This window comes from Rhodotorula toruloides (assembly GCF_000320785.1).
Source record: "Rhodotorula toruloides NP11 unplaced genomic scaffold Scaffold17, whole genome shotgun sequence".
NCBI classification, from domain to species: domain Eukaryota; kingdom Fungi; phylum Basidiomycota; class Microbotryomycetes; order Sporidiobolales; family Sporidiobolaceae; genus Rhodotorula; species Rhodotorula toruloides.
The window spans coordinates 123,363-145,454 of record NW_015622977.1 but is presented as its reverse complement, the minus strand read 5'-3'; the positions used below and the strand labels follow the sequence as shown (position 1 = coordinate 145,454).

The window sequence follows — 22,092 nt, the reverse complement described above, 5'->3', positions numbered from 1 at the left end:
AGAGTGAGCGGGAGGGAGAGGAAAGAAGCAGACCCTCTCCTGCTCGTCGTGCGAGACGCGACGTGAACGAGTTTGGTCAAACACTCAAGCGAAAGCAAAGCGAGCGAGCAAGCTCCATTCCCTCCTCTTCCTGGTGCAATAAAACATCTTCAGACCACCTCCAGACAAGACCCAACACACAGACACAAACCGCGCTACTCCTGCCCCCTCTCAAACCTCACCGCCGCGCCCTCCCTCCCCCTCCGATCAATCTTGACCACCTGCCTCCCCACAAGCGAATAAACCGCCGTAGTACCCATCTCTTCCGTCCACTCCTGTGCGCGCGCAAAGTGCCCGAGGTGAGACTTGAGTGCGGTGAAGGGGAGGTGAGGAGAGGTTGAAGGGACGGGGAGGACGGAGTCGCGGAATATGAGCGTGAGTGCTGGGAGGGAGGAGGAAGACGGGGAGGAGGGGAGGGGAACGCCGCAGATTGAAGAGAGGAGGAGGTTGCACAGTTGTGCTTCGACGATTTGGGAGGGCGTCCAGGGTGTTGGGCTGGCGTTGGAGGGATCGGAGGAGTCACCGCCTGTTGTAGAGGTCGAGAAGGAGGTGATTGAATGCGAAGAAGGCGAGGACGGGCCGTTCGAGGAGGCGGCAGAGGCGGCAGCGAGCGAGGAGGAGATTCCGTAGCGCAAGATGGCGCTGCATCAACATCAAGCACGGACAGTCAGCATCGTACACGACTCTCGTGTGCGCACAGACAGGTACGAGTGAGACGAAAGCAACGCACATCGTCTCCCTCCACTCCTCTTCCTTCTCCCCCGCCCCTCCCTCGCGCCCCTCCCTCTCCCACCGCGCCTTCCACCCCCCAAGCCCCAACCCCGCCCAAACAGCCTTGACGGCAATATCCACTTGTTGCTGCGTGACCTGCGGTGGGAAACGGTGTGGGGATGGGACGGAGGGAAGGGGTCTGGTGGGAGTCTTCTCCCCCTCCGCTTCGGTATCTTCCTGCTTCGCATCCACCTGTCCCTGTTCCGTAGGAGGCACCGCCCCCGCAAATCCCAACGACTTCCTCCCCAAACTCGTCCGCGCCCTCCCGGCTCCAACCAAACTAACACGTTTCTCGCGCGCGCCGATAGGCCTACGCGCAGGCGAGGAAGGGAGCGCGACGTTGACACCGGTTCTTGTGAGCGAGTCGGGCGGGGGAAGCTGAGAGGCGATAGTCGATTCCTCGAGCTTGTTGTCGTTCTTTCCCACCTGAGGAGAGCTAGAGAGAGAGCGTCGAGAGGTGGAGGAGGGCTGCGCGAGACCGCCTCGGGCGCGGGCGACGACTGAGGGGACGCGGCGGGTAGGTTTGCCGTCCTGTGCGGTGTCGGGGCGTGTGGACGATGCGGATGTGGAGGGTGCAGAGGGGCGAGAGGAGGGCGAGGGAGGGGAGAGGGCTGCGAGCTGTTCCGCCAATCGATCCGCGAAGTCAGCGGGAAAGACAGAAGACCGGGCAGATAAAGGAGGGAAGGGAAGGAAAAGGCTGAAACACACCTCGGCCTCCTTCTCCGCCTTCAACTGCTCCAACGCGAACACCTCCAACTTTTCACGCTTGATCAGGTCCTCGAGCTCGAGTTGGCGGAAGTAGGACGAGTCGTGGGAGGGTTGGGGGGCGGAGCGGGAGGGGGGCTGCGTGCGCGCCGTTCAGGAGTTAGTCAGGAAGGGAGGAGTCGAAGGGAAGGGGAGGGAAGGACGGACCCGGCGCAGGGTGTCTTCGAGGGACGAGATGGTGTCGATTATGCCGGCCCATTGCGAGTGGAGAGCTTCGACGTGTTCCTGTGCGCGAGGCATCGTGCTGCGGGCACACATGCCTGTCAGTGCCTCCTGGACGACAAACAGAACGGGATGGGCGGCGCACTAGACGTCGAGGAGCTTCTTTGCGGCCCTCAAACAGCGGTCCGGGTCCGTCGCTCCTCCTCCCCTCGCCGTCGTCGCCCTCCTCTCCTTCAGGGGACTAGGTCGCCCGACTACTCCGCCCGCCCTCTTCGGCCCGGCCCGCTTCGCCGCGACCCACCTCTCCCCCTCGATCCCTGCCCCCTCAAACGCATCCACCGCAATGACGGGATCGTTCGTCGGGTCGTTCGGTTCGAAGAGTGCGAGTTCGTGAGGTGCTGCATCGCGTATGAGGTGCGTCTCGAACGCGTCTTCGGATGAGAGGACTGTTTGAGGGAGGACGGCGAGGGGTGCGAAGGAGAGGGAGGAGAGGATGCGGGAGGATTGGGACAACGAGGCGAGGGCTTCGGTGATCTGTGCCGAGCCCATTATGGCCAATTGGGAGCCTGTCTAGCCTCGAGTAAGAGAGAGCAGAGTTGTTGAATGATGGCGGAGGACGGAGGCGGAGCGACGCGGCGGCGTACGAAATGGGTGCAAAACCAGCGCAGCGCCACGTCAGCCGGGCACAAACTAGTTTCTGCCTTCGCTGGGTAAGTTCGAGCGAGCTCGCGCGGCTTTCTTCTCCCTCTTCCTCACTCTCGCTCTCATTCACTCGGCAGCTGATGGGGCAAGTGCAAACACACACACACAGCTAGACTCGCACGATACAATTACCCCGACCGCGCTCGACTCGCCAACGACACTCGACACGACTTGCACCATGAAGCTTTTCACCCCGTTACCCTGCCCTCGACTCGTGTGGACGCAGTTGGACTGTCGACTGCACACGCTGCTAGACCGTGCGACCTGACCACGACTTAGCTCACCACCAAGTTGCGCGGCCAAATCTTCCAACTCGTGAGTCCACCCTCTCCCCTCCCAGTCCACACTGCATCGCTCGTCCCGCACGGAGGAAAAAGGGCGCGCACGACTCAAAAACGCGATGACACCGATACGTATCATTCAAACTAGAGTCTCCGAGCCTCTTGCCTCACAAGGGCGAGGTAGTGAGGAGACGAGTATATCTTCTCTCTGACTCCTCAAGTTGGGCGCGCTCGCTTCTCCTTCGTGCGACGGGACGAGCAATGCGGTGGGCGGTCGACGGGCTGGAACGAGCGCTGACTCTCGTGTTCCTTCCTCCACCGTAGACAGGTTCTTCTCGCGCTCGCTCTTGCTTTTCCCCTCCCCCGCTCACCTCGCTTCGCCTCAAGCTCTTAACTATCTCGTGAGTCCGCCCTCCCTCTCCACCCCTACCCTCGCGCAAAGATCGAAGCAAATTACCGTCAGAGTCGCAGTCCGCATTTCCTTCGCTCCCTTCGGGGACGAAGCGAAACGTTCTGTTCGACAGATGCTGCACAATACATGGCTGTATTACTGTGCTGAGCGCATACCGAGGGATGGGGTTTCGTTCAAGGCTTGGGCGAATCGGGTCGCTGACGAGGTTGCCTGCCCAATCACAGATGCTTCGTCGCTCGCTCGCTTGCTTCAGTCTGTCTAGGACGTATGCACAATCTGCTCGACACCGTCTCCGAGCGCCTCGCTTCCCCTCACCACCGTGAGTTCCCTCTCCCTCCCGCGCACGCCCCGCACCCATCCAAGCACCCGAGCCACCCCAAGCCCAGGGGGGGAGACGACGATACCCCATCACTATAATCACGACGGTCTGCGTATCCCTTGTAAAGGGGAGATGCCGAACCTGCTCGCCTTCTAAACCATTTTTATCGAGCATACTCTGATCCCCCCCTCTTTCGAAGCTTCGGGTGCTTGGTGGCGGGCGCGCGCGAGAGATCAAGGCTTGGAGCACAAAACTGACAATGTCTTTGGCGCATAACAGGGCTTGCGCTTCGCTTCGAAAGGAACAGGTTCTTTCTCCTTGATCTCTCGCTCGCTCGCCCTCGCTGCGTTCCTCCGTAGTACTCTCATCTTTGTAACGTGTTCTCGTGCACCCTTCCCGTCGTCCTGCGTCCCAAGTGAGAGAGCTCCCTGAGCGCCGCAAGCCCTCCTCATCGCTTCGCCAACCCTTCTTCCTCCTCCACTTCTCTGCGCCCTCACCACCATGCCTCCCACCCTGCTACGATGACCCCCTCCGTCTCCTCTCACGTCCCCTCCTCCACAACCGCGCACTCCGCCGCCCTCACCCTCCTCACCCACCTCTTCCCCCACACTTCTCCCCCCTTCCTCGCATCCTGCGTAACGCACCACCTCGCGCGTCAGCCGACTCTGAAGGCGGAGGAAGTTGTTGAGAGGGTGGGGGAGAAGCTTTTGGTGGAGGAGAGGGAGGAGGGGGGGTGGGAGATGGAGGGGGAGGAGGTGAGGGGGTGGATCTGGATAGCGACGACTTCTTTGGATAGGAGGGGAGGGGAGGGGATTGCGGGGAGGGAGGAGGTTAGGAGGGCTTTTGGAAAGGAGAAGCGGAGGGGACGGGAGGACGGCGGTAGGAAGGATAACGGAAGGAAGAGGACGAGGAAGAGGAGAGTGGACGAGACGCTTGCGCGCAACCTTGCTTTGTACGTCATTCCTTTCCTTCCCTTCTCTCTCCTCCAGACGCCGGGCTAATCGAGGTACTTGAGTAGGATCCGCCTGCACGCCCTCTTCCCTCTCGAACCCATCTCCTCACTTCGCTCGCTCGTCCTCAAGGAGAAGGAGTCGTTCCTCTCACGTGCTGTGGAAGAGGTGCTGCGTTTTCAGGTTTTGCGGAACCGGAGGGCGCGGGAGAGGCGAGAGAGGGAGGGGAGACAAGGAGGGATGTTTTGGAGGGACGTGTGGGAGACGTTGTTCCCTCCTACTCCTTCACGAGTCGATACGAAGGGCAAAGGACCGGCTCGTGACGACGAGTCGGAGACCCCGCCCGTCTTGACGCCAGGCGACCTCGTCCATCCCTCCTCATACAACGCCGCCCTCTCGTCACACTTCCACTCGCTCTTCCCGCTCCTCTCTTCTACGCAACCCGGACGGATAGAGGAAGTCGTCGAGCGCGAAGGCGGGACGTACGAGGGGATGAGAGGAAGGTTGGAGGAGGAGGAGTTGCGGGCGCAGGAACGGAGGGGGAGGGGGAGGAGGGGTTGGTGGGGACGGTTGATTGGGTTGCAGGACTGTGAGACGGCAGAGGAGGGGGAGAAGGGGAAGAGGAGAGCGAGGGAGGAGCGAGGGGATGTGCATCCGCTTTTGAGAGGGGAGGTGGAGGCGTTCTGGCGTGCGAGGGAGGGAAGGAGCGAGACGGCGCCGGCAACGACGATGACGCCTACGATCGCGAGCGGCGACCCCGCCGCGAATGTGGACGACGAATGCCAGTGCTGCTTCGCGCCCATCTCTCCCGACCCAGCACACTCCGTCTCCTGTTCTCCCTCTCCCTCTTCACAATCCCCCTCCTCCCCTGCCGACACTCACTCCTTCTGCTACTCCTGCCTCGCCGCCCTCATCCGCACCTACACCTTCGAAGGCGCCTCTCTCCCCGACTCGCTTCTCCAAGACGGATCAATCCCCTGTTTCGCCGCCTCCTCCTTGCCATGCTCTCGTTCCATCTCCCCTTCGTCCCTCTCGCGCGTGCTCGACCCCGCTCTGCGCGCCGCCCTCGACCGCCGAATCCTCGAAACCACACTCGACCGCCTCGCCTCCTCTGGCGCACCCCTCGCTCGATGCCCGTTCTGTCCCTACGCAGTCATGCGGGATTCGACTGCCTCGGCTGGACCGCTAGCGAGCGTCTTTGTCCCGGCGTGGGTGGGGACGTTCCCTCCGAGTGCTTGGGAGGCGGCGAGGACGGTCGTTGGGGTGGTATGTCTGTCGGGACTGGTGCTGGTGGGATGCGTGGTGGTGCTCCTCTTCGGCGGGTCATCCAAGCTCGAGCGAACATACGAAGAGCTCTACCCCTCCTCTCCTTCCTCACCCTCACCTTCGGACGACCCCGACTCACGAGCGACACCGCTCCTCTCGCTCCAAACCAACCTCCTTCTCGCGCCACACCACACTCCCTTCCTTCTCCTCACACACATACGCACGCTCGTCAGCCGGATCCTGAGTGTCAAACTCGGTCGGAATACGGTCTTCGTCTGCGGCGCCTCGGGTGGTGCGGTGGTCGGAAGGGAGACCAGGGAGGGTGGGTGGTTGAGGAGGTTGGAGGGGGTGCAGGAGTTGCAGTGGGAGGAGGAGGAGGAAGTGGAGGGAGAAGAGGGGGTGGTGGAGGAGATGAGGAGGGCGAGGTTGGTCGAGTATCTTTGGCCTGCGGAGGCTGACGAAAGGGGCGAAGGGGAAGGATGGGAACCCTGCGGCCGACTCTCCTGCACGCTCTGCTCCGCGCCGCTCAACCCCTCCGCGCCCGCCCTCCACCGATGCACCTCCGCATCCTCCTCTTCCTCGTGGACGCCCGCGTCGGAACAAGCCCAAGCGGAAGAATCTCTCCGCCTCGCAGTCGAGAAAGCCATGAGCGACGCGGTTAGTTGGGTTTGTGCGCGGTGCGGAGCGAGAGGGAGGAAGGAGGTTGGAGCGGGCGCTTGTAACAAGGTGCGTCCTTCCTTCCCTTCCTCTCCCTCCGTCTCTTGCTGATGCGGTGGGCTGGACGCAGGTAACGTGCCGCTGCGGGACCGCCTACTGCCACCTCTGCCACGCCCCCATCCCGCCCTCAGTGGGCTACACCCACTTCTGCCAGCACCCGCACGATCCGCGCACGGGAACGTGCGAGAGGGGGTGCGGGAAGTGCGGGCTTTGGACGGAGCCGGATGAGAGGGCGAGGGTCGAGAGTGCGAGGAGGAATGGTGAGTCGCTCGCTCGTGGCGCTTGCTTGAGTCCGCATCTCTCTGCGGGCTGGGGCTGAAGCTTCTCTTGAGCTCTCCGCTGACGAAGTGCTTGTCGCACGCAGCCCAGCGCAAGTGGGCGCTCGACCATCCCGACTGGGCTGAGAAGGTCAATCTCTCGTCGGCGTCGCTCAAGCGTGTTGGGCCCGACTTGGATGTCGACTCCCGTGCGTTGCGCTCCTCCTCCTCGACGTGTCTGGCGTTCCAGGACGTCCTTGCGTGCCAGAAGCCAAGCTGACTTTCGCTCCTCCCCCCGCCTCTCCGCCCTCGATAGTCGCGGAACAGGCGTGGGACGTGTACGATGCTGTTGTCGCGACTGTCGCGCGGATGCTGCTATCGTGAACCTCGCCATCCGTCTGTTGCGATTTGTTCCGCGACTCCTCCCGGGATGGCCTTCCCGGTGGACGTCCGCTCGTTCGCTTCGCTTGCTTTGGCTGTTCTCCCGTAAAGCGTCTCGTTGCTCGGATTGGACTCGAGCTGTACATAGCAACAACACCGAACACGCCCGCCGCATCCACTTGCACTCTCCCTCGCCGCACACCCATCCCGCCCTCTCCCCGCGGCATTGCTCTCCAGCTGGATGGGCCGCCCCGACCGCACGACGAACGCGCTGCTGCTGAGCGCACTGCCAGAGCACCTCCACGCCCACGCCAATGGGTCGAGCGACCACCTCGACGCGCTCCTGCGCCCGCTGCCCCACTCGAGACACTCTGGCAGGTCGAGTTTCCGGTGGTCGACGCCGGGGAGCGCCAACACGAGCGATGGAGGAGGAGGAGGAGGAGGGAGCCCGACGGTGCCACTCAGCCCTGCCGAGTCGTTCTGCCAGCTGTGTGAGTACAGTTGGCCGTGGACTTGGGGTGTTTGCCCATGGGGACGACGCGAGGAGGAGGGTTGCGGGAGGGAGAGGCGCCGAGTCGTGGGCTCGCGTGGATTCGTATCTCGTGCTGACGTCTCGCTCGACCTCGCGCAACCAGACCCGCCAGCGCCACACCTGACGCCGTTGCATTCGCCCGCTCCGACTCCGCCTCGCACCCTCTCGCCCGCACGCTCGCTGTCCTCCCTCCACTCGCTCCATTCGCCAACCAAACCCTCCGCCATGAGTCTCACGCCTGCAACGGATCCGCGCGAAGACGAGCGCACGGCAGAGGCTGGCTCGCGCGAGGACGAGGCAATCGAGGTGGGAGAGGAGATGGACGACGTGCCGACCACCCAGCTCGTGGGCAGGCTCAAGGTCCGCGTCGTCGAGGCCAAGGGACTCGCCATCCCCGAGGGGGAGGTCGCAAAGCCTTACGTACTCTTGCAGTACGACAGGACCGAGTGCGTTCTCTTCCTCCCCTAGAGGGCGGTGCACCGAATCCACCTGATGCGGACGCTGATGTCGTTCTGCGTGGCGCGCACAGCTCCGTCTCGCGAGAATGGGGCGCGCCTCCTCCTTCGCCAGCACCGGCAGGCGACGGAAAGCGCGGTGCGATTAGGCGGAAGCGGCCAGGGTCGAATTCGCAGATTCACGGCGTCGAGACGACCGTCCGCCGCGTCGTAGGCGGAGCGACGACTGCTCCCTCTCTCGCATCGACCTCGACACAGAGCAACGACGTCTCGCCCGTCCCGTCGGCGTTCACTTCCTCCCGCTCGACCGGCACCTCCTCAACCTCAGCCTCATCCGCCATCTCCTCCCTCGCCTCAGTAACCGTCCCGCCCTCCCCAAACCCACGCCAAACGACCTCCTCCCTCCCCTCAACCACCCATACCCTCCGCCCCGTCTCCCCCTCCCTCCCCTCCGGCGACCCCTCCCAAATCGGCACCCCCTCGAATCCAATCTGGAACCACACAGCCACATTCGACGTCGTCTCGCCCGGCCGAACGATCCTCGTCTGCGTGTATGATAAGCTCGCCCCGCAAGGGGGGGATAGTAGGAGGATTCATGGGTTCTTGGGAGCGAGCGTGTTTGAGCCGCCGTTGTTGGAGGAGGTGGATAAGGGAGAGGACGGGGATGGGCTGGATGTTTGGGTACCGTGAGTCGGTGTCCATCTGGTCTGGCGTGAGCGCGTGTAGAGTGTGCCGCTGACCTGAGCGTGGTCGGAGATCTTGCAGCCTCACGAGCGCCCTCGACCCGACTATCGGCGGCGAGATTCGCCTGCGACTGCTGTTCGAGCCTCTCCTCGTGCGTTCACTTCCTGTACTCCCCCTGCACTCGCCGCTAACCTTGCCTCACGCAGTCCCGCCCGAAACTAACAGTCGACGACTTCCAGATCCTGCGACGGATCGGCCAAGGCTCGTTCGGCCAAGTCTTCCGCGTCCGCAAACGCGACACGAAGCGTATCTACGCCATGAAAGTCATCCGCAAAGCGTCCATCACCTCTGCCGAAGCGCTCGCCCAAGTCCTCGCCGAACGGCAGGTCCTCGCACGCACGATTGACTCGCCGTTCCTCGTCGGTCTCAAGTTTAGCTTTCAAAGCGAGAGGGAGTTGTTCCTCATTCAGGATTACAAGTCGGGTGGAGAGATGTTTCAGCATTTGCAGAGGGATGGAGGGAGGTTCGAGGAGGCCAAGGTCAGGTTCTATGTAGCCGAGATCATCCTTGCGCTCGAGTACCTCCACGAGAACAACATCGTCTACCGGTGCGTCTTCGTCGCCTCCCGTCAGCCCCTTCGTCGCAACGACTGACTTGGCTTTCCCCCCTGCAGGGACCTCAAGCCCGAGAACTGCCTCCTCGACGGCTCAGGTCACGTCGTCCTCTGCGACTTTGGCCTCTCGAAGCTGCTCGAGTCGCCGGACGAGAAGTGCCGAACGCTGTGCGGGACAACCGCCTTCGTCGCTCCCGGTGCGTCGCGCTCTCCCTTCCTCCTGCTCTCCTTCCGCTGACTCATTCTCGCCGAGCAGAGGTCCTCCTCGACGTCGGCTACTCCTTCCCCGCCGACTGGTGGTCCCTTGGCGTCCTCCTCTTCGAGATGTGCTTCGGCTGGAGCCCGTTCTACTGCGAGTCGCGTATCGAGGAGTACGAACGCATCTTGGGAATGGAGATCAAGATCCCGAGTAGGAAGGGCTATGGACCGGAGTTGAAGGATTTGTTGCTCAAGGTGCGTGCGAATGGATCTCACGATGCTTTCGGCGTGGTGCTTTTCTGGGGGAAGAATCATGCTGATACGGGGTCGAGTTACTCTTGGCACAGCTCCTCGAGCGCGACCCGGAGAAACGCCTCGGCTCGACAGGCGACGCCTCGTCCATCAAGGCCCACCCGTTCTTCTCCCCCATCGACTGGGACAAGCTCGCCCTCCGCCAAGTCTCTCCCCCTTTCAAGCCCCCCACACACGCCGACGACGACCAATTCGACTTTTATGACAACGGCCATGACTGGTCGTGGTGTTTCGGCGACGAAGGCGGGTGCTGGCAGACTCCTCCCTCGACCTCCAGCGGCGCGCGCAGCAGTCGTGCGGATTGCGTGAATGGGTGGTGGAGTAAGAGTGCGGCGGAGAGCGCGAGGAGCAGCGCTGCGCAGTTGATTAGGAACTTTACGTGGATGGGGAAGGAGGGGAGGGAGAAGAAGGGTGGTGCGGGTGCGGGTGCGAGGGGGAGGAAGGCCCGCGAGGAGAAGGCGGAGGAGGAGCCGCAGCGAGGAGGAACCGACACGAGGAGGAGCTCGTGCGAGGAGCAACGAGGAGGAAGCGACACGCGGAGGAGTTCCTGTGCGTGAGCCAGCGACGAGTCTCGCCTGTCCACCTGTCTATACACCCATCCGCCCTGTACACACGCTCTCACCCGCACATACCTCCCGCATACCCAGCTAGCTCGATACCGATCCATTTGCAGCTTTCATCCTTTCGTTTCTGTCGTTAGTCCTCGCCTGTTCACGCACACTGCAACTCTCGTTACGCACGAACGTATCGTCTGAAGCGCTCCTGGTTACAGTGCTACGACTTCTACCGCGTCGCCGTCCTCGAGACCCCACCAGCTCACCTCCTTGCCCTCTTCCGCCGGCGAGATCTCCACCCTGACCTCCTCGCCGTCCTCGCCTCGTGCGTCCGTTCCGGGCTTGAGCACTGCGACGAGCCGGAACTTGCTTTTCGGTAGTGGCTTGCCGATCAGGCGCGAGATTTGCGTGCGAAGGAGAAGTGTGCGAAGAGAGGGCAGGACGGAGAGTTCGAGAGGTGTGGCGGCGGTAATGGATAGGACCGAAGGGTCGGGGCGGACGTGAAGTCCTGCGTAGCGTCGAAACTCCGTCAGCGAGTTCGGCAGGAGGAGGAGGCCTCGGCGCACGGATAAGGCGGTTCTTGAGCGTCCGTTTAGCTTCTCGGGCGACGCCGTTCACTCCGCTCGAATCCAACGAGCCGGCAACGTCTGGCCACTCTGCGAACGTACGAACTGTGAGCGATTTTGACTGAGAGATAGGCGCACGTTTTAGCTTACTCTGCCGAAGCTCCGCTAGCCGTCCTCTCGCCCACTCCGACAACGCCGCCTCCTCCTCCTTCCCCCGCGCGACCTGCTCGATCCAAAACCGCTCCGCATCGTCGCGCTCGGCTTGCGAGATCACCGTGCCTTCGAGTTCGGTAAGGAAGGGTAGTCGAGCGATGATGAGCAGACGCGAGTGCAGGAGGTGTCGGTCGTCTGCATTTGAGGCTGGCTGTGTCTCTGTCGCTTCGGTCGTGGGTGCAGAGCGCGGACGGAAGAGCGGGTTATCGGACAGCCGCATGCTTGTGAGGCTGGGGAAGGTGGAGTCGCGGAATGCGGCGAGAGCGTCGACCGACGTCGCCCACGATTCCAAGAGGTTCTCCGACAGTGACAGATGTCGCAAGCGAGTGAGCTGAGGCGGGGAAGGAGATGCTGAAGTTGCAGGAGGAGGTTGCGTTCGAGGCTGCGGCAAGGCGAGAGACTTGAGGCGGTTGCTGGTGAGGTATAGCTCCTCGAGGCTGCGCGAAGAATATGTCAGGAAAGGTGCGAATGCGGGCGGCGCGAGATCGGAGCGCACCTTGGGAGGAAGCTAAGTTCGCCTACGATGTCTGCCCAGTCGTCCAGCTCATTTGACTCCAAGTTAAGCCTCTTCAGGCTCGGCAGCAGTGAAGAGTCGGCATTAGCGATCTGGTCGACGTGTCCAGTATCTCCGAGACGTCGAAGGCGGTTGAAGCCGAACTGTAGGTCGACGAGGTTGGGCAATGAAGAGGAGATGAGGCGGACCTGCAGACCGAGAAGTCAGCAGAGCAGCATACTTCGAAGAGTAGCCTGACGCACTTCTGACCATGGCATGAGCGTGTTGTTGAGCTGCAAGCTCGTCAAGCATTCGAGGCCACCCAGCGAAGTTGGCGAATGGACGCGGACGAAGCGGTTCGAGCTGTGAAGGGGAACTCGTCAGTAGTGGAGGCGCGCTAGACGCCAATAGAAATGAGACGCACTTGAGTGCGAGACTCCGCAGCTTGGGGAGGACTGCCGCGATGCGGTCAGCTTCTTCGAGCGTCGGGAGGAGTGAGAAGCTGAGGTTCAGGACTTCAAGGTCTGTGGAGTGGGATCTGAGGTCAGTCTCGTGATCTACGTCCAGAAAAGAGCGCCTCTCAATGGAAAGGGCCTCTTCGAGGTGGTAAAGCGAGACCAACGTACTCTTTAGCTGCTGGCCGAGACGTCGCAGCTCCTCCTCCTCACCCTTCTCGCCGCTCCGCGTAGCGCAACTCACGCCCTCCCACTCGAGTCCGACCTCCCTTAGCCTTCCGAGCTGCCTGAACCGCTCGTTCACTCGATCGTTCAGGACGACCTCGACCTCGAAGTTGCTGTCGGTCGCGAAGCGCTGGGTCGCAGCACGGACTTGAGGGTCTTGGGATGTGGGCGATGCCGATGTGGAAGGCTGGGAGGAAGAGGGCGAGCTGTAGTCGAGGTATTTGGCGTGAAGCGCTTCGCTGAAGGTCTTCCCTTCGATGTCGAGGCCTTTTGCGTCCGGTCTGAGGAAGCTGCCGGCTCCCTCGACTCTGCGCGAGAGCCCGCCGTCAATACAAACCGCTAAAGAAGCGGAACTGAAGCGGGAGAGATCCAACGCACCGGGGAACAAAGTACCTCACGCCCGTCTTCTCATACACCCCACTGTGCTTCCCCCTCGCCGGCTCGTCCCATTCCACACCGTACCAGTTTCCCTTCGTAGGCGGTACGGGACCGTGGTAGAGGATTGTTCCGAGTTGAGGAGGCGAGGAGGCGGTGTTCGTTGATGAGGTTGTGGAAGAGGGAGGAGCGGGCGGGGAATAGCAGATGCGCTTGTGGAGCATCGCGTGTAGGTCTATGGAGCTAGCGAGCGCGTCTGAGAGCCGCCCGAAGGCGGTGGGCGTGTGTAGCGGAGGCGAAGAGCAAAGTCGCCCTCTCGCGATCACCTTTCAAGCCTTTCACGCCTCTCGTGTCCGGTGCGGTCACCTGCGACGTGCTTAGTAAGTTGCCTGATTGCAAGCGGAAGCCAGCCCAGCCCGAACAATATGCAGATGCGAGGAGAAGATGCGAGGCGAGGCCTAATATGTGCGAGAAAGTCTATGATACCCCTCATCTTCCTACCGTTCCGCTCCCTCCTCCTCGTACGCCTCCTCCTCGCCCAACGCCGACGCCTCCTCAACCGAAGGCCACCCCTCCTCAACCTTCACTCCCTCCCTCGATCCACGACAAATCGCATCACAAGCGGGTAACTCTTCGAGCAATTGGCAGGTCGTGATGTGTTCCAGCGTGCGGGGGAGACGCCAGAGTCGCCAGTGTTGAGAGTCGGGCCAGTCGAAGTTTATGAGTTTGAGGGTTGGGGCGGAGGAGGGGGAGAAGGAGGGTTGGGAGAGGAGCGAGAGGAGAGAGCTGAGGGTTGGGGTGTGGCGCATGTCTGTGTGTGATGGAGGGAGTGAGCCGCAATGCACGGGGGCAGGCGAAGGAAGGAGGTGAAACGTACCTAACTCGACCACCTCTCCCAGCCTGACAATCTTCTCCGCCTTGCCCTTCCCACCGTCCTTCTCCACCCTCCCCGCATCCGCTCTCAGCCCCGCCTCTCGTCCAAGCACACTCCCACCCGCCAACTCCCTCGCCGCCAACGTCGGATATCTCGGCTCAACGATTCCCACTCCGAGTGCTTCAGCGATGTGAGGGACTGGGAAGGACGAGAAAATTTGGCGTGTTGAGTGCGCAGAGGAGGAGGATGTGGTGGAGGGGATGTCGAGGAATGTTGCGTGAGAGGGAGGGAGGAGCGTGCGGTTGGAGTAGTGGCTGCGTGCGAATCGTCAGCCTTTGAAGCTTCAGACGAGTGAAGAGGTTCCGTACGCAGCGGTAAGGAGGATCTTCATGAGTTGCTCGACGTCCTCGGTCGTGCCCGAGAGATGGTCGACGGCAAGGAGCGGCGGAGGCTGGGTATAGTAGCCGTCGACGTCTCCCCAGAAGCCCTGCCCATTCATGTACTGATTAGCACTGTACAAAACCAGACAGGAAGGGCGGATGCACCTGGGCCTTGGCAACAAATGCCTTCGTAAGGGTAGCGTCTCCGCAAGTCATATGAACATACTGCGCGCAATCCTCATCAGCTCTTCCTCCTCCCTCCCAAAAAAGCCAGAAACGAACTCACCACCGACCGATCCCTCCCCGCGTACGGCCTATCAATCTCAAAGTGATGGCTTCGGAAGACGTTGTCGTCGAGGACGTGCACCTTCAAGCCGTTCTTGGCTGTGAAGTCTGACAAGAGGGGCTTGCGGAGCGGGTCGCCGCCGTCGCGGTGTTGGCGCAGGAGGGCTGTGCCGAGAACCTGTCCGTTGGACCCGTCAGCCTCAAGCAAGCGAAGGGGAAGTCTAGCGTAGAGGGCAGACCTCGTTAAAGTTGTTCTGATCCCGCGACGTCTGCTTCATATCCATCTGCAACACCTCGTTCCAGGCATCCGCCGCAGTCTGCGAGCTCCGGATCCACATCCAGCCTGCGCCGATTCAAGCCTTAGCGCGAGGAGGCTGGAGGAGAGGAAGAGAAAGCCGACCTGTGTTGAAGTGATCCCACGAGTCGTTTTCTTGCGCGACGATGTCGTAGGTCTCCATGAGAGGCTCCATGTGAGGGTAGGGGTCGCTGCGGAGACGGAGATTGTCAGCTGTCGTCCCAAGAGGTCACGAAAGCGATGCGCGACTCACTAGCGGAAGGCCACGTCCGAGTCGACGAAGAAGAGGTCTCGATGAGGGAGCACTTCGACGAAAGCTGTGGCGAGAGATGGGAAGAAGCGAGTCAGCCGGGGGATCCTAGGATTCGCAAGGAGGTACACGAACCGGCTAGTTTCGGCCATGTCGAGGCGCTGCACAGTTACTCATACCATCAGCTTCACGGATCAGGCGAAAGAGGGAACCGGCCGAGACGAGGACGAAAAGCTTGGCGAGGTGGACGAGAGAGAGGGGAGTTGCCGCCGACTCACAAGATCTGTCGAGCGCAGGCGACGTCAGTGCAGCATTCTCAAAGGCTTCGTAAAGATCGGACGCACCTGCTCAGGCCTGTTGTGCATGAATCCCGCGTACGCATACCCTCCTCCCGTACCCCGCCCGTACGCATCCTTGTACTTGGCCACCGTCTCGACGCACTCTTCGTCCAAACACATCACGACCAGCTTCGTATCCCGTACGCCGTCCTTTCTCCGCCCGTACCGCGCTCTCCGCTCGACGTTGAGCCTTTCGACGAAAGTGTGCAGTGCGGCCGTCCCTGTCCGCGCCCAAGTCGCGTCGGCCATCGTGAGCCAGACATGAGGTTGTTCTCGTGGCGGTAGATCTGGCGGCCCGAAATGGGAATCGAGGAAGGACGAGAGCGAGACGGAGGGGTTGTTGGAGGATGCGCCGGCGAGCGGTTTGAAGGCGCCCGCTCGGGGTGTGCCGTCGTTCGCAGTCCGTCGAGGCGGTCTCTGCGCCGTTACTCGCTCGTCGAGCCCCCCAAACGTCCCGAACGGACTCTCGTACTCGCTGCCGACGTCCTCGCTGATCCCGCCGCGCAGCACGAGGGGTGCGCCGAAGACGACGACGAAGGCGACGACGAGTGCGAGGAGGCGCTTTGCTCGGGGTGGGAGTGTCGCGAGACTGTCTGCGAACGAGACTGGCGTGGGCGAGCGCGGCGGCGAGTACGCTGCGCCCGATCCTCCTCCTCCTCCTCCTCCAGGGAGAGCGATCGAGACGGACGGCGAGCGGGCAGAGTGAGGCTCGCCCCGCAGCTTGGTGTACATCGCTCAGCTGTCCGTCTCTGCTGTGACAGCAGCAGCAGCAACAAGGCTGTCCAGCTTTGCAGGGCGAGGACACTTGGCGAGCTAAGATGACGGAGGCCCCGCGCCGGCGCCAAGTCCTCGCAGCCGACCCCGACACCGACCCGCCCGCCGACGCCGAACACAAGTCCATCTTCTCTCTCGACACACTCCTCACTCGTATGCACGCACAGACGGGTGTGTAAGGACGAGCGGCTGGCATTGCGTCGAGCGAACCGGATCCCGATCATCCCATCACGATCTGAGACCCTTGCCTTGCCCTCGTCGTCCCGCCAGCTCACACGACCGTCGCCTGCTCGACGCGGTCCTCGAGCGCATACGAAGCCACCTTGGAGAAGAAGAACGGCTTCGAAGGACGGATCGGGACGTCTTCCACTTCGAGCGTGCGGCGGTTCTCGGTCGCGAGAGAGAGCATCTCGAGTTTGTTCCTGCGCCCGCGTCGACCGACCGTCAGCGCCAGACGCAGTGAGAGGGGATCGAGTGAACGCACATTCGACCCCGCGCGGTACTCTTGAACCTGCAATTCATCCTCAACGAATACTTCCTCCGCTCTTCCGGCACACTTGGGTCCTCCAAACCCCATACCTCGACCAAATCGCCTCTCAGTCTCCACCGTCCAAACGACAAGCCCGACATGCGCAGCGTCGGGTTCAGCCGGCGGACGACTTGGCCTGGCGGATCGGTGGTCAGGAGCGAGATGGCGAGGCCGTGGTGGTAGAACCGTAGGTAGCGGTAGAAGGTGATTAGGTGCGTCGGGGCGTAGACGGAGACGGTCTCGCCGCGGCGGAGGTACTGCGCGTGCGAGCGTGTGAGCGGCGGACGCGGAGGATGAGGGAAAGAGGCAAAACACACCGTGACGACCGAGATGTAGACGCCGTCTAGGCGACATCGCGGGCTGGTGCGCGCCTCGTAAGTCGTCTGTACACCAGAGACAAGAGGGAAAGCGACGCACTGCTCGATGTAGAACCTCCGCCAGTCGTTCCCATGCTGCTTAACAAGCTGCAACGCGTCTTCCTCCGGCCCAATCTGCTGCGGCGGGACATACGTTCTCAGACACAGAGCCCTATCACCCGCACCCAGCCACTCATCAGCACCGCTCCGAGATGGTAGCGAAAGGGAGATGGGGACTCACCTCCAAATCCCCGAATCGAGCGTCAACACCCTCGCAGCCCTACACGTCCTCGCAAACCTCTCTAGCGCCTCTACATCACTCTTCCACTCCCTCTCCGTATGTTCCAGCTCCAGCTCCATCTCGAGGAGGTGCATCTCTTCCCTCAGTGTGCGTTTGCGTGGGAGCCGCTTGGATTTGGTTGTTGGAGCGGATGGGACGTCGGGGTTGGTAGAATCGGCGTGAGAGGGATGGGGGCGGGGTGGGTTCATACCGGAGAGGGCGACGTGGCGGAGGATCAGGAGGAGAACTTCGCGAGGAAGGTGAGCGAGGGGGAGGGGCTGGTCTTCGTCGGCTGGGATAAAGTGCAGCGTTGCAAGGGCTTGTTCGGGAGTCATCGGTGGCGCTTTGGGCTGGTCGAGATCGGTGGTTGTCGGAGGAAGCGATTGCGCGGCGGAACGAGGGGAAGTAGGTGCCGCAGCATGTACAGGCGGAGGCGGTCGCTCGTAAGGGTTTTCAGCGATCGACTTGAGCAACGACTTGAGCAAGAACCCGGTGCTAGACGGGTGCGTGCTATCCGCATCTGCGCTACCCGACTCGCGCTGCGCCTCCTCTTTGCTCCGGTGCTCCTTCTTCGCGTCATAGTCCGGCCCGAGCTGGACAGTCCGCTCGAAGCGCCATTCCTGCGAGTTTGAGCCGGTTGCGTGCGAGGGCTGCGAGCCGCGAGATGCGGCGTGTTTTTGTGCGGCCGCGAGAGAGGCGAGGTGGTAGGCGCGGTCGACGTCCGGGTCGAGGCGGAATGCAGAGCGGTAGTTGACGAGGGCTGTGACAACTCGAACCGAGACCAGCCTTCCACCGCTGCAGGGACCCGAGGAAAGTCGCATCGAACGCACCGTCGTGCATTCTCCCTTCTCGCTCGCTCACGACCGCCGTCTCGTACAACTCCAACGCAGACTTTGGCCTCTCCCGCTCCTTCTCCCTCGGCACCTCGCGCACCTCCTTCGCCTTTCCCTTCGCTCGGGGCGAGACCTCCTTCTCCTCAACCTGCAAGTCCGCCACCCGCGCCGCCAATTCCCCATCTTCGCTGTCCAGCGAGCGTCGAGGTTGTTTAGGCGAAGTGTGAGCTGGGGGCGGAGCAGCCTGCGCCGGTGGTTCGACTCGATGATGTCGACTTGCTGATGAAGAACTCGGAGGGTTTTCGTCGCGCTGCAGAGCTTGTCGCCGGCGCGTCTCGGCTTGCCATTGTGCTCGGAAGGCTGCGAGCTCGTCTTCGAGGCCGGACGAGCTGAGAGGCGGCTTAGAGGACATCCAGCGTGAAGTGGAGGTTGGAGAGAGGTGTTCGGCGAGGAGAAGTCGGTGCAAGGCGCTTCGTTGGCTTAGCTGCTCCACGTCCTAGCACTTTGAGCAAAGCGGTGAGTCGGACTTCATCTAAGCAGCGAACCTGCGGGCGATGGGCGAGTCTCTGAGCCCAAGCGCCATCCTGGAGATTCTCCTTCGACATGGACGCTTACCTCGCTTTCTCAGCTCAGTGTCGATGGCTCTTTGCGCTGCCTGAGACGCTTTGCAGAGTGTCACTGAACGTGCTTGCTCACAGCCTCCCTCCGGCATTCCCCCGACGATGCTGTTCTCGCTCTCCTCAAACGGCGTGCACGCATTACCTCGCTGTCCGGCCGCTCTTCAAGCCGGGACGGTTACCAGGGGACGTGCAGACGAGTGAGTCCACCGCTGTCACGCCGAACTACGTCCAGGAGCGTTGACAAGGCTTGCTTGCTTGACAGGATTGTCCTCACAACGACATCCTCGATCCTCGCGCGCTCGCAGACCCCGCCTGCCATCACCGAATGCTTGTCCTATCTGTGAGTTCTCTCGGCTACCTGGCTGGAGGCTTTCGGAGCGGCTGGAGCGAGGGTTTCGCGACTCCCTTGCTTTGTTTGTCCTCTTCGCGTCGCGGTCGAGTACGCGCCTTGCTGCTGGCGAAGGCTAAAATGGTTTCGCACGGAGATGGGCCCACTTTCCATGCGAACTGAGCTCTTCTCAAGATACGGAATGCGCTTGCTTCTTTCGCCCAGTGCGAAACGCCTGATGGCCTCTTCCTCGTCTCGTCGCACGATTCTGCGAACCCAATCGACACCAAGGAAGGCGCCCAGTGGTGCTTGCTGACAAGGAGAAGCTTCTTTGCAGTGCTTGGACGGGAGGGAACACGATTGCCTGGACCTCTGGCGACCAGGGCATGATGCTCACACCCTTCCTCTCCTCACCACTCAGGCTATCGCACATGAATGAGACCAGAACATCCAGCCTCTCTCCTCTCCCGTGACGGTCAGCCTCCTTCCCTCCTTCGACCGCTGTCGTCCCGGAGTCATCCCCGAATCACACCTGCCGAACCGCTTCAACCGCTACCTTCGCGCCGCAAGCCTCAACACTTGCCTAGTCGACAGCGGCCCGCTGCTTCGCTCACAGGTAGTACCGTGATGGGAATGCAACCTGTCTTTCAAGCGTACGTCTAGGAAGGCTCGTCTAGCAGCCCGCCTCTTGCCTTCTCAAGCGTTCAACCTGGCGCTACGCATCCCCATCTTCGCCCCCGGCCTCGTCGGCCTCGTCACGCTTGCGCTTGACTCCCGCGGCCGGCCAGACGAGCGAGATCAGCTTCTTCCAGCGCTCCTCCTGCTGGGCCGTGACAACGCTCCCGTCCGCCTCAGTCGCAGCCTTCGCCGTCCCCTTCGGCACCGTCTGAATGTCGAGTCCGCCGCGCGACGAGCCTGCGCCATCGCGTCCACCGCTGAAACCCTCGTCGTCTTGGTCCGAGTCCTGCGTCAGGTCGATCGGCCCGAGATTGCCAGGGATGCTGGTGCCAGTCGACGTTGACACAGCCTGCGACGAGCGTTTGATTGTCTCGCTCTCGGCGGAGACTGCGGCGAAGTACTCCCTCAAGCTGCGCTCGTCCGGCTCGCGCCTGATAAGGTCGAGTCCCGACTTCCCCTCGAGTTCGTCGCTCAAGATGAGCTGGACGAGCGGGACGATCGACTTGACGATCATATCGGTCTGATAAATGTCGGTGATGCACTTGAGCAGCTGGGCGAGGAGTGATCCGGCATCGAGGCTGGACTTGATGACCGTCATGAGCTTCGTGGAGGGGGTGGCGGGCTGAGGGAAGCGAGGGTCGTGCAGCGTGATGCCGGACGGGGTTGTGTACCAGGATGCCGCGAGGGATGCAAGCGATGCCGTCGGGAGCTTGAAGAATTGGCGGTTGAGGTTGATGAGGAAGCCTCCGATGTCGATTAGGCGCAGGTTGAAGCGCCTCGTGCCGACCTTGATAGGGAGGTCAACAAGACCATGGCATCCCTTCAACAGCTCGCTCGGTGCGCAGTTGAGGCGCGCCATGTCGAGATCGCCAACCGTGTGGATTGCGGTGATGATGATGCGGAGGTCGGGGAGGGCGCGGGAGTAAGCACAGATGATGTTGTTGCCTTTTCGAGAGTGTGGAGTGTCAGCTTGTGACGCTAGGATAGTATCGTCTCAAGAGAAAAGGTGAGAGGGACGTACCATAGTCGCCCGCCTCGTAGATCGCCTCGACAAGGACCTTGACGCCTCCTGTCGATGTCTTGAGGATCTTGCCATCCTTGTTGACGCGGAACGAAGTGAAGCGGCGTGTCTGGATGTTGCAGTCGCCCTCGCCTTTGACGACGACGACCTTCTCAACGGGAAGAGTCAGCTGCGAACATGCTCCTTGCGCTCGAGCAAAACACGCACCGACTTGTCAGGAAGCGGTCCCGCGCACATGATACTAACGAACGCGGCGGCGGGCTGCTGCTCTCCTTCGACCGTGCCGGTCCAGCCGACCAAGATCGCCTCGAAGTCCAACGCTACGATGGCGCGGTCGTCCTTGCCGAGGTAGATCTTGCGCAGCTCCCGATGCTGGGTGTAGAGGAGAGGCTTGAGGTCGCCCTTGGAAATGAGCGAGAGGCGGTGAAGATGCGGAGTGGTTGTGTACTCGGTGTGCTTGCCGAAGACGAGATGGATGACATCCCGGTTGACGTCGATCTCGGTGAGCCAGCTGAAGTCGAGCGTCTTGAGCGTCTCGGCGAGCGTCAATTTGATGCGCTGCCAAAGATTGTGGGATGTGTCAGTCGCGAGCAAAGCAGGAAAATGATGAAGACGCACGCCGCGAGAAGGGTCTCCCGAGGCCTCAGACACCCACTGGAGCGCTCGCTTAAGCGGAGACTTGCGATACTGGCCGCTTGAGCGTTCTTGGTCGACCGAGTTGAGGTGCTCGAGGCAAGAGAGGGTGCGGTTGGCGAGGTCTTCGATGCAGTCGCCGCTGTACGCGACGGCAGCAATCGCCGCGACCTCCGCTGCATTGCCCTGAGCATCATCAGGGTGAGCAACATGCTCACGCGAGAGTACAAAGGCTTGATCAACGCACCCAGCGGCACTGCCGTCCGGCCTCGTGAATGTCAAGCAAACCCTTGGCCTGTCGCTGCGCAAGCTGCATCGCCTCCGGCTTGACAGAGTCCTCAGCCGACGATTGGGCAATGTCGAGGAGCGCGAAGACTTGAAGCGCCGTGCGACGCTTCTGAAGGACGGGGGCATTGCGGGCCGGCTGCGAGAGTGAGACCTCGTGAGCTCGTACGGAGATGGAGCGAAAGGGCGACACACAATCCAGTCGGGGTTGATGGGGACGCCCTTGCGCGTACGAGTGGTGAGAGTCTTGCCTTGCAAATCTCCCGCTGTCGCGCCCGTACCGGCCTGCGCATTCTCGGCGATGAGCTCGTTGATCTTGCGGAGTGTTGGGTGCGCGTCGGCTTGCTGTAGCAGCAGCTGGCGAGAGGTCAGAGCTGGGGTGGGAGTCGGGTTGATGACGGGAGATGGTTGGGCAGGAGCTGAGCAGGAGAAGGTCAGCGCTTCACCCGGAACCCGACCTCGCCTGGGCTCGCGAGACTTACCGACACCCTGAGACCTGTTCTTCTTCCCCGTCCAAGCCTTTCGAGGCGCGACTGCGACGCCAGCAGCCGCCAAACCCGCCTGCTCCTCCTCTCGGGCGCTTCGGTTGTCGCGAGCGACGTCGGGCGGCTTGAGTGGCATACTGAAGGAATTCTG

At 61.9% G+C, this 22,092-nt stretch overlaps 9 protein-coding genes across 9 annotated transcripts; 4 read left to right on the top strand and 5 right to left on the bottom strand.

Annotated features, from left to right (window-relative positions):
* Positions 1-194: 194 nt before the first annotated feature.
* Positions 195-2,286, bottom strand: RHTO_02194 (DASH complex, subunit Spc34; the record flags this gene model as incomplete). Its single annotated transcript, XM_016415872.1, has 5 exons — positions 195-681; positions 770-1,428; positions 1,519-1,653; positions 1,723-1,819; positions 1,883-2,286. The coding sequence occupies 5 exons, from the start codon at positions 2,284-2,286 to the stop codon at positions 195-197; spliced, it is 1,782 nt and encodes a 593-aa protein (XP_016272156.1).
* Positions 2,287-2,384: 98 nt separating this feature from the next.
* On the top strand, positions 2,385-3,549 carry RHTO_02193 (uncharacterized protein; the record flags this gene model as incomplete). The annotated part of the gene is made up of 4 exons (XM_016415871.1): positions 2,385-2,447; positions 2,719-2,754; positions 3,045-3,121; positions 3,357-3,549. 4 exons carry the CDS (start codon positions 2,385-2,387, stop codon positions 3,547-3,549), a joined length of 369 nt encoding a protein of 122 aa, XP_016272052.1.
* Positions 3,550-3,972: 423 nt separating this feature from the next.
* On the top strand, positions 3,973-7,025 carry RHTO_02192 (ring finger protein 216; the record flags this gene model as incomplete). The annotated part of the gene is made up of 5 exons (XM_016415870.1): positions 3,973-4,403; positions 4,470-6,393; positions 6,455-6,644; positions 6,749-6,850; positions 6,958-7,025. The coding sequence occupies 5 exons, from the start codon at positions 3,973-3,975 to the stop codon at positions 7,023-7,025; spliced, it is 2,715 nt and encodes a 904-aa protein (XP_016271994.1).
* A 238-nt stretch (positions 7,026-7,263) lies between these two features.
* On the top strand, positions 7,264-10,373 carry RHTO_02191 (AGC/Akt protein kinase; the record flags this gene model as incomplete). Its single annotated transcript, XM_016415869.1, has 7 exons — positions 7,264-8,000; positions 8,084-8,695; positions 8,775-8,844; positions 8,900-9,300; positions 9,367-9,503; positions 9,563-9,759; positions 9,852-10,373. 7 exons carry the CDS (start codon positions 7,264-7,266, stop codon positions 10,371-10,373), a joined length of 2,676 nt encoding a protein of 891 aa, XP_016272080.1.
* A 209-nt stretch (positions 10,374-10,582) lies between these two features.
* RHTO_02190 (tubulin-specific chaperone E) lies at positions 10,583-12,921 on the bottom strand (the record flags this gene model as incomplete). Its single annotated transcript, XM_016415868.1, has 8 exons — positions 10,583-10,878; positions 10,937-11,026; positions 11,087-11,586; positions 11,646-11,851; positions 11,906-12,005; positions 12,067-12,166; positions 12,269-12,630; positions 12,701-12,921. The coding sequence occupies 8 exons, from the start codon at positions 12,919-12,921 to the stop codon at positions 10,583-10,585; spliced, it is 1,875 nt and encodes a 624-aa protein (XP_016272135.1).
* Positions 12,922-13,194: 273 nt separating this feature from the next.
* On the bottom strand, positions 13,195-15,851 carry RHTO_02189 (uncharacterized protein; the record flags this gene model as incomplete). Its single annotated transcript, XM_016415867.1, has 11 exons — positions 13,195-13,508; positions 13,575-13,885; positions 13,940-14,058; positions 14,117-14,176; positions 14,238-14,414; positions 14,476-14,579; positions 14,637-14,722; positions 14,785-14,848; positions 14,917-14,942; positions 15,060-15,064; positions 15,126-15,851. The coding sequence occupies 11 exons, from the start codon at positions 15,849-15,851 to the stop codon at positions 13,195-13,197; spliced, it is 1,992 nt and encodes a 663-aa protein (XP_016272130.1).
* A 313-nt stretch (positions 15,852-16,164) lies between these two features.
* RHTO_02188 (F-box domain-containing protein) lies at positions 16,165-18,303 on the bottom strand (the record flags this gene model as incomplete). The annotated part of the gene is made up of 6 exons (XM_016415866.1): positions 16,165-16,315; positions 16,378-16,679; positions 16,740-16,782; positions 16,840-16,950; positions 17,020-17,818; positions 17,889-18,303. 6 exons carry the CDS (start codon positions 18,301-18,303, stop codon positions 16,165-16,167), a joined length of 1,821 nt encoding a protein of 606 aa, XP_016272132.1.
* Positions 18,304-18,613: 310 nt separating this feature from the next.
* RHTO_02187 (uncharacterized protein) lies at positions 18,614-19,312 on the top strand (the record flags this gene model as incomplete). The annotated part of the gene is made up of 3 exons (XM_016415865.1): positions 18,614-18,708; positions 18,774-18,851; positions 19,261-19,312. 3 exons carry the CDS (start codon positions 18,614-18,616, stop codon positions 19,310-19,312), a joined length of 225 nt encoding a protein of 74 aa, XP_016272078.1.
* Positions 19,313-19,554: 242 nt separating this feature from the next.
* On the bottom strand, positions 19,555-22,077 carry RHTO_02186 (uncharacterized protein; the record flags this gene model as incomplete). Its single annotated transcript, XM_016415864.1, has 7 exons — positions 19,555-20,462; positions 20,539-20,686; positions 20,746-21,096; positions 21,157-21,357; positions 21,419-21,595; positions 21,652-21,875; positions 21,939-22,077. 7 exons carry the CDS (start codon positions 22,075-22,077, stop codon positions 19,555-19,557), a joined length of 2,148 nt encoding a protein of 715 aa, XP_016272164.1.
* Positions 22,078-22,092: the final 15 nt, after the last annotated feature.